Genomic DNA, 10,619 nt, shown 5'->3' on the forward strand with positions numbered 1-10,619 from the left:
TATATATATATATATATATATATATATATATATGAGAGAAAGAAATAGAGAAGATATTATTTTTCCACATGTTTAGAAATATAAAGAAATATAAATGAAAGGACTTGGAGTTTTAAGATCAACATATATAAAGTTTTCACACTTTTGTCCTTTTCAAAAGTTGTCTTATATGGCGGGACGTGTTAAGTTGCAACCTTTTCGCCTCTAATCGCTGTTTAAACATTCGTTCCTTTTGTGGGAGAGATTATCGTTCAAATTCAAAAAGGGAAGACACATTTTGATTGGTTGAAGCGATGAAGCATATAATTTGGTCATATCTCCGTGACGTTGCGTAATGTGACAATATCGAAATAACTGCGTTCAAAGACGAGGCAATGTCACTCCAGTAAATGTGTTATGCGACAGTATACTCAACAGAATGTCCCAATAGCTATAAACAGAGGAATAAATTGATTGTTTGTATGCAGTTACGCTTGTAAGTACGCGCGAAGCAAAAATCGACTAAATCATATTGAATGTACTATCACAAATTTCTTTCAATCTCCAATCCCTATACATCAATTGAAGACTTCCTGAGGGGGCAGACTAACAAATATCTGTATGGGTAATATTTTGCATTAATTATTATTTGCTATCGCTATGGTGTAGGATTTTAGTTGGGCACGGACATTCAAATCTACCTTGACAAATTATACTAAAAGGCAATATAGTTTCTATTAACTGATTTGTTTCTAGAGTTCATACTATTGCAGAACCGGTGCATGATTGTTTTTAACTGTGTTTTATAAATGGCTTGCATTAATGGAATATATAAGCTGGTGAAATTTTTGTAACAAGAGTAAAACTTTTAACAGAATTTCTGTTGAAAGTTCTCGTGAATTTATACTCATTGGTAAAATCCCAGGCGGTGAATTGGAGGAACTCCTTGCAAGTGTTTATAAGAACACTCAAGATAAAAATTGAATTATATTACAGAATTCTTATTTCAACGTTTGGGAGTTAAATGCCTTGGTATATAATCAACCCTATCTAAAATTCTACTAGAATCACATGCTTTGTTACAGAGTGCCTCTACTTTTCTGAAAGCATTTACATCAAAAGGCATAAATTAAGTACATTTTACATCGAAAACTAAATCACGGATAGTATTTAGTAAATGTTTATTTCATTGATCGGTGTACTATATTATGTTCTAAACTCCGCACAGGAGCATAATTGTATCCAAAATAAGATGAAACCAGGTCACATATTTCAATATGTGTTCTCTGAGTTACTTTGACTTCATTCTCTTTACATTACATATTTTATACATATCATCACTTTAGTCCTATCTTGGATTTATTCAAACCAGACTAATGTTTACAGGCATCAATCGGATTCATTAATGTGAATTTTATACCCGAAGGCAAAACTCTTTGCTTTAGAGAATCAAGACCTAGAAGACTGATTTGTTATTGCGACATCTCAATTTTGTTCACAGAATTTTTTAGTCTGCTTTACATCAACCACGAGTGTGTATAAGCAAGGAGTTATTTTTAATAGGAGTTATTTTTTATGCATATGACTAGGGTATATATACATATGTGTGTGCGTGTGTGTGTTTATGTACGTATGTATGTAGGCTTGTATATATGTATGTATGTATGCATGTATGCTTGTATGCATGTATGTATGTATGCATGCATGCATGTATGTATGTATGTATGCGTTTGTAGAACAAATGTTTTTAACTACTGGATCCGAAGGACATACAAATTCCTTGACAGACACGCCCAGACTGATGCAAATAAGTTTCCCCTTGAATAATTGCAATTCAACGCTTGAGAGACGGACATAAGCAGGGAGAGAGTTCAAAAGGATTGATGTTCTTAGAAGAACAGAATGAGCGTAGTGAAATGTCTCTAGGATGGACAAAGCAAGACGAGCTGTTGAGAAAAATGATATTAGCGGTAGAACAGGTAAAGAGGGAAAACATATCTATGGGCCAAAGGTTGAAATGAGACTGTGAGTGACGTTATGCTAATCAGCCGGGTATCTCTTTACTGGATGCAGTCTAGGATGTTTGTATGTGCAGCAGCATAGCCTGCTCTTGAGTACATTGTAGGTCCTAGTTGACCTTCGTAGATGTGAAAGATTGTTTGAAGCTGGAGAGCTTTCTTCATCCTCTAACAATTACTGATTTTCATACATTATTTATATTTGATAATATCGTTCCTCTACAGTTATGTCTATTGAACACTTTGCCTAGACTCGTCATGGAAATATATATTCGGTGTATTTCGCAAATATTTATACACATATGTACTCACGCACGCACACAGGCATATAAATGTAAATGTGTGTGTATGTGTGTGTGTTTGTTTCTATACACGTGTGTTTGCATACGCATTCATATGTGTATAAGTTATATTTATAAATAAAATGTATATATATATTATGTAATATATGTGTATACACGCACACACGCATATACACACACATATGTATATATTATAATGTGAAGCTTTTGTCTCATCTCTTTAACAGTAGCACAAATTCATTGCTTTAACGCAGTCCCTTGTGTATATTTATCTGTTCTTGGTTTTATGTTTGTATTCTTATGTCAAATAAAATAATCAGCGATTTGCTCACATACCTTCATATCGTAAAGTTGATTTGTTTTTCTCATATGTTCCAGTTACTGACTTGCTCTGATTGCAGTCACACATCACACATATTCCGATATCTGCGTCAATGCAATGATGGTCTGGGCAATTTGCGATGTAGCTGTAGTTATTTGCACAATGCACGAACGATTCACTACAAGCATCAAACGGGTAGACTTTGAAGATATGCCCATCAGCACAGTAATCTTCTGAAATTGTAGATATTGTGTCATAAATATTTCTGTTTTTACAATGGAAATTAAAAGTGACATATATAGATTCTTACATACGTTAGTGCCTAGATAGTTATGTAGCTATGTATATATATGTATATATATATATATATATATATATATATATATACATGCACATATGCGTTTAGATATTTATGTACATATATGTATAACATCAATTGCTTTATCGATCTTTATACATCCTATGTAATATAGAATATTTTCAATATATTTATCCTAATACTTTCACAGAATTCTTTGTCATAGTTGAAGTTTCATATATTCCAATAGTCTCCAGGGAAGATGGCTTCCCTGATCAAAGTGATATATTACATTATTAATCGCAATTTTCGCGTCATCTCTTTTAAGTAGAATAAAGACTTGCTTGTTGTCGAATCTGCAGATATATCGGCTTACAAATATTAGGTTGGTAGGTCGTATCTCGCCACTGGCGCAGTATCGTATCCACGGATTTATCAGTGTATCTATAAATACACACAATATAGCATAACAAATCATGTTCAATGCTTGCTTCTATCTCATAGCAAAACTGGAGGGCAATGTTCCATCTTTAAAATCATAGGGGTTACTATATGAATATAATGGCTCCACCAAACTGATTTTGCGTTGAGATGCTTTACTAAATCTAAGACTTCAAACAGAAATTCTCCAATCTCATGAATTACAGACATTGAAATATATACCTCCGACTTCATTTGACAATATTAAATGTCCACACACTGATTGCCTATGCCGTCAGGCGAATCTGGAATTCTTAATTTAACGTTTTCATGAAGCCAAACCGGAATGCTATCACAATGGACCTCTAAAATTGTACAGATTCGAATAAGAAGTCTAGAAATAGGTATTCGAGTACTTTCTCTACTGTGAGTTGTCCGGACATAATGCACGTCGACTTTATTTACCGATTTGAAAAAAAATGCGTTAGTTAGAACTGGAGAGTATCGAACTAAATATATCTCCAACTTTAATTCTATGCTTTTGATCTTAAGTTCAAACGGCACTACGGGCGTCTATAGGATTTCGACTCTTTGCAGTCGAAAAAGAAGCAACAGTACACACTGGAATTGATTTGGTCGAGTATACTATCGGACAAGAAATATCTGGCTATGTTCCAAAGGAAGAAATCATTATTTTTCTCTGAATTGGAAATAATAATGCAAAATCGATCCGGACGATGTTACAGGCCGGAAACCCGGACACTGACGCAGGGATAATGGGTGGTTTATTATTTCGATTCCTATTTTAATTCAATCAATATTTCTTTTTCATACAACAATCAATATGTGTCACCTTACTCTAAAATATTTTTGTTGTTCTCTCCAAATAGATCACGGATGTTTGACAAACGAATTTACTTGATTCTGATCTGTTTTGTATCTCAATCAAATTTGGGTTCAGAGAAAATACAAACATACACACTCTCATAGAATTAAAAGTATGTACAATGTGATACGTACATTGCTCTTAATGATTATTGTAGGCCAGAATGTATGGCCTGCATAAAATATATCAATTCTAAGTAAACACTTGATAAACATATGACCATGCCCTTGCTTCTATATCATTTACATATTTGTAATAAATTTCATGTTTATTACAATTCTATAAAATTATTTAAATGTTAATTTATGATAGAAACAAAAACCGGAAGAAATATTCTACATCAGCTTTGTTATATGCTGTAATGTCAAATTCCCACCGAGGAGGAATACCCCTATCATTCATATAATCTCGATAAAATAAACATCAGCTGTGTACTTGGGTTCGGCTTCATCGATTTCTCTCGTCCCTTTTTATCCTGTTAGGTTTTTGGTTGCTGTAATTTATTAATAACTACTTGGAGCATTTACAGCATTGATAACTTGCGGTATTTCATTGACGTCCATTGTTAAGTTAAAATCATTTCTATGTCCGTAATAGACTAAACTGCTATCCAGTAGAAAACGTTTTTCTCATTCACTGATTATAACAAAACAGGCAGGTTTATGCACTTGTTCGTTGGAGCCACAAGGACCGTGAAAAGTTTGGCATTTAACATTACTTATGAGCGGTGAGCTGGTAGAAAAGTTAGCATGCCAGGTAAAATGCTTCCCGGCATTTCGTCTGTCTTTACATTCTGAGTTCAAATTCTGCCAAGGCTAACTTCGTTTTTAACTCTTTCGAGGCCGATGAAATAGGTACCAGTTGAGTATGAGGTCGACGTAATCGACTTAACCCACCCTGAAACTGCTGACCTTGTACCAAAATTTGAAAGGAATATTACTTATCAGGTATTAGTAGTGTCTATTTGCCAAAACATGAAGGTTCTTATATTTAGAGATAAAAGAAGGAATGATAAGTTGTAACGATTCAGTCATTTCAAAAGAATTACTTAGTAAATTGAATTGATCTGTTAGATATTGATGGTACTTTTCAATCAGAATTAACAAGTGTTAAAAGTTAAATTAAGCATGAGAAGTTGAGGCGAAAATTGAAAGAATAAGTAACAACAAAAACAGCTCCATTAAGTTTTAACAAATGCAATAAAACAAGTGTGCCATAATAAAGAATTCTAACGTATTGTTTATTTTATTCTTCTTCAAAAAATTATAACTAAATTATAATAAAATTTTAACCAAATTGTGCTGCATAACGGGAAGGCTAAGCTAATATTCGATTTTATGAACTTTTCTAAAACAATAATTCGGTTATAATTATATTCAGTTAGCTGCTTGAATGATAGTCAAGGTCTTAAATCTCACCGACTAAGTACACGAAGTTAGACATACGTCTGACTTAGGGTAGCTTGTTTTAAACAGCTGCTATGATAGTAAATTTATATCAATGGATACAAACAGCAGCAAAAAGAAATGAATTTTTAAGAGGCTGCAGAGTTTGCAGCAATTAGTAGAAATACTTCCAGGATTACAATTTGGAGAAAGACTGACTTCTTCAAATGTAATGACTAAATTTCCTTTGACGAAATCAAAATAATGATATACTGTATTAAATTCACGTCTCAATTCATTTGATACTGGTTCTGGAGGATATCGCTGAAACATAATTTTATTAATATTTTACTAAATATTTCAAAACTTTTTGCATTTACCACAAAAACATGTACATTATGATGTTTCATTATTTTAATGTCTTGCAACTGGGATCTGGTTTCGATTCATGGAGGCACATTTCAAGAAAAATTTAATTATCTTGTATATATCTGCAGAGATATGTCTACAAATGGATATCTATTGATGTTAAAACTGCACTCCTCCTGTCTCTTCCATTGACTGTAATACCTGGACAAGCACATCAGCCGGGTGGTAAATTATGGAGAAAGCCATAATGTGATTACCACCTCTCCCTGATCTTCTGGACATTGCATTTTCACAGCACATTTTTAAGTGAAAATGGATATCTTGCTTGTAACCTCATCCCACTTCCTGTCCTAAACCAGATCACGAGTCATTTAACCAGTTCATTTGTCCAGTACCATATTGTTCGACGAGACGACATAAACTTGTAATTTCACGTTCTGAGCTGTACGCCATCCTGCATGACTCAGTTAAACTTCACTCCTGAATCTACCTCGTATTCGTTTATGCTCCTCGACAGTTTTAGCGTTTGCAACAATATCTCTAGTGCAAGCACATACAAGAGATGTAACACCCTGACAGGCTGAGCCTGTGACAAGAAATTGTTCCAAGAAGTAGGGTCTCTGTGAGCAGATACAGCTACTACATAACCTCCTAAAATGGAACGAAACCTGCTGTTTTGACAACAGTAGTTTGGTTCCAATAACATCGTCTTTTTGGATGTTCCCTTTCAGTAGTGCGACTACGTCCCAGCTCATAAATGTGAATTACCCCGTTCTGTTACCATCTGCAATAGTCGTCTGTCAAGAGATCACTAAATAAGTTTGACGTGTGACCATAAAAAGGACTAGCCAACAAATGGGTAAGCATCAAAACGGGACATGTTGTCCCTTGTGCAGCCTTTCAGAGCCTTTTGTATCTCAGTGGCCTTTCGCAGTACTTCATGTCGAGGTGGCACGTTGCTCACCTCAAACAGTCGAAAACTGTTTATACAAAGCTGCACACATCTCCTTAAAACCGAATTTCACATGCCGTCCCAATCAAAAAAATACCGAATTGTGAAAAGATGCGATGATATTTTCGCTACCCGAACCTAATGAGCAGCTTTGGTATTCGTAAGACTTTTTAGCGCACAAGCCTTGAATCTATAAATGCGCGCTTTCCTTTTTGCGTTGAAGAAGTGGTCGAGAGCCATTCTTGTCGCTGACACTTTCCTAATCGTCTCTTCGAGCTGGCTAACTAATTCCCACCCCGATGAGAAGAAGAAGAAGAAGAAGAAGAAGAAGAAGAAGAAGAAGAAGAAGAAGAAGAAGAAGAAGAAGAAGAAGAAGAAGAAGAAGAAGAAGAAGAAGAAGAAGAAGAAGAAGAAGAAGAAGAAGAAGGATTAAAATACATTAAAAGCAGAAATGTAAATTGTATACTAAAGCATGTATTTATAAATCTGAGTAAAATATTCGGATATCATAAACATCAAAATGTTAAATAAAATAAATAACTTGACAAGAGTCGAGGATGGGGAATAGAGCGGGAAGAGGAGGAATTAGGACAAGATAAAGAATAAGGATTAGTACAATTCAATTTTTCCTAGATTAAGAAGCAGAAATTATAAGAACCGCTGCGCAAAACAGTGAATGTAAGAGAGAAACAGATTAAAGACTGCTGTTTCCCTACCTGATATTCAGTTCAAGTTCTACTCCATTTCAATCTTTGATCTCTTGATTCATCCCTATTTGTTCCAAGTGTACCCGGAATTCTTTTGTTCATGCAACATTCTTCGTCACATTTGTATCTCTTTGCGACATTTGTCAATAGCAAGCTAGCATCGGCGCTTGCAAACATAATAAAATGTACGCCCATGCATTCACGCACCAAGAGTAAGGGACTGACAGACAGACAGACAGACAGATAGATAGATAGATAGATAGATAGATAGATAGATAAAAAGATAGATAGATAGATAGATAGATAGATAGATAGACAGATAGATAGATAGAAAAGTAGAGGAATAGTCTAAGAATTATACGTACCCGGTATTAATTTCAATTCGTGTTCGTTAGTAAAAAAGGTTTTGTAGTTTGAGGTGATATTCACCGCGCAGCGAATTATCGATAAGTTGAAAGAAGTAGGGAATTTGACAGCAAATCGGTAGTGACTTTTATAAAAACATCCATCTTTTTGAATATCTGTATACACTGAAGTTTTATACTCGCTGAAGTTGGTTAATAAAATCGGTCGTTTTTCTAGCCAAACAGCTGACGGTTTGGCTCCAATAATGAAACACTCGATATCAGTCTGCCAGTTTGCTGATATTCCTTTCTTATGTCTTAATATGGCTGTTTTCGGAGGAACTGGAACATTAATATATAACAAAAAATAATCATATTTCAATAAGGATTTCTTATATTTGAATAATACAGCACATTTGTTATAGAGTAGAGGTTAAAACTGACTAAAAACGAATATATCATAGAACAAATGTTTATTTTGTCGAACATTCTGTGGAATGTCAGGATAACAAGCTTTCTTGGGCGAGAGACTGTGATTGTTTTGCTGTTAACATATGTTAATTATTTACTTCTAGAAAATGGGCATTCCTATGCCGATATGAAATATGAAGAGGAGAAAGAACTTTGATTACTAGTGAACCAAAATTGCAGACGGGACTCCTGTAGAATTCATGAGACTTTTCATTGTAAACCCTCATGGGATTTCACTCAGAAACAGTGAAGCCAATGCTCTTCTGAGGTCAATGAGGAGCAAAACAATTTCTCTCATTTACAGACTTAATTGTGATAATATTAGTAGTTAAGCTTATATAGTATTTCCTCACACTAATTGAAAATACAATTTTCATCCGTTATCTCTTTCTTCCATCTCTCCCGTTGTTGATAGATTACTTGAAAATGTCATGATAGTACTCTTTAGCTTCCTATTAAGCCATTAGAGAAAAGGGGTTACTTGGAAAAGATGGAGCTTTGAATAAAACACCAAAACAGAAGTTTTATTTGGTTTTCTAAGTCGTGAATTCAAGTCAAATTTTGAATTCCTGCTGCAGTCTTATTTCACCGATATCTAAATTCATCCTCATGTTAACATTTTATATCGGCTGAAGAATACATATCCTGTGATGAAAAAACACTAAGTTTATGGTGAATATTGTGCATTTGTAGAAGTGAAAAATTAGCATATCTATCAAAACGGTTAGTCACCATTAGCAAGAAAAACAAAAGGTATGTTAGTGTAAACGTAATGAGTATTAAAATCTGACCAATTTAGTGTTTCGTTATTATTTCGACATATACTTCGAAGCCTATATTTCGATTTTTAGGGTTAAAAACATCTCATCATATACAGAGTTGCCATGCATGCTAACCGAAATTATATGTCATTTACTTCATCGGTGCATAATTATTTCTCCTTTACTTTCCAGCTTCACTACATTGTATACGTTAACACTAACTTAACTATTATTTGTTTATGCAGCTGATGTCTCTAAGTAATTAATCTATATTTTACAAACATTTCAGGGTGGAGAGCCAGAATTGCAAAATCAAATACAATTCTTTTAGTTATGTTCTTTTACAACATAATTCTTATATTTTATATTGAGGCATTGATTGAATGCCAATTAAGTATTGGGTTTCATTTAATAGAATCGACCCTTTCCGATATAATATGACTATGGCCTAAACACGAAAGATTTCAAGTTCCGCCGATGTCTACTTTGTCTTTCATCCACTTGGGTCAATAAAATAAGCACCAACTGAGCAATAAGGTTGATGTAATCGACTAGCTTCCCTCCCCACAAAACTTCTGGCCTTGTTCTTATGGTAGAAAGAGTTATGAATCAGCAACATTAATTTCTAAAATTAGCACAAGGACACGTATTTGAGAACAGAATGTTCGCCTAAAAAGATCCCAGTACTAGACAGATATACTAATTTAAAGACACCTCTCTCGAGAAAGATTTAACGTACAATTGATCTGAGTACGATTTGATCTCAGATCATAAAAATATTTATGTTGGTTTTGTAAACAGACTATGACTTGGAGCTGGAAAGACGTATTTTAACAATTTGTACGGCTCTCGTTTCAAAAAATAAAACCCTTTCGAATAATCACGTATCTATAAGGTTCATCTTTAGCTTTATGAGTATTATCACATAGGACTAAATAGTTGCAATTATTACAACCCTGAAGGGTTTTATATCATGGTTGAATATATATAATTATATTCAATTCAATAACCTATGTTCTATAATGTGGTAAATAAAGGTTCCTCTGGGGCAATAATTGATAAATTATATTACAAAAGAGGCTATTCTGTATATTTAGATATGACGGAAAGAGATTGAGAATATTCTTGGCTTCACTTCAGTTGAATGAGTCCCGAAAACATTGAAATCGTGACGCTAAGCATATGAAATACGTACCATCTCTCTAAAGATAATTTCCATACGTGTTGTCTTCATTTGTGCTCATTACCATATACACACACACCCACACACACACACACACACACACACACACTCACACACACACACACACTCACGCACACACTCACGCACACACATACACACACACACTCACGCACACGCGCACACACACACACACTCAGGCACATACACATACACACACACACA

At 34.3% G+C, this 10,619-nt stretch overlaps 1 protein-coding gene across 2 annotated transcripts in view; it reads right to left on the reverse strand.

Moving 5' to 3' along the window:
- Window positions 1-10,619, reverse strand: part of LOC106874046 (uncharacterized) — a 163,309-nt gene that overhangs the window by 28,698 nt on the left and 123,992 nt on the right. For both annotated transcript variants that reach the window (XM_052969498.1, XM_052969500.1), the window contains exons 9-10: window positions 8,004-8,324; window positions 2,636-2,854 (exon numbers count right to left, since the gene is read on the reverse strand). In XM_052969498.1, the coding sequence (XP_052825458.1) occupies window positions 2,636-2,854; window positions 8,004-8,324 (540 nt within the window). The remainder of the gene's footprint in view (window positions 1-2,635; window positions 2,855-8,003; window positions 8,325-10,619) is intronic.

This window comes from Octopus bimaculoides, chromosome 7, assembly GCF_001194135.2.
Source record: "Octopus bimaculoides isolate UCB-OBI-ISO-001 chromosome 7, ASM119413v2, whole genome shotgun sequence".
Taxonomy (NCBI): domain Eukaryota; kingdom Metazoa; phylum Mollusca; class Cephalopoda; order Octopoda; family Octopodidae; genus Octopus; species Octopus bimaculoides.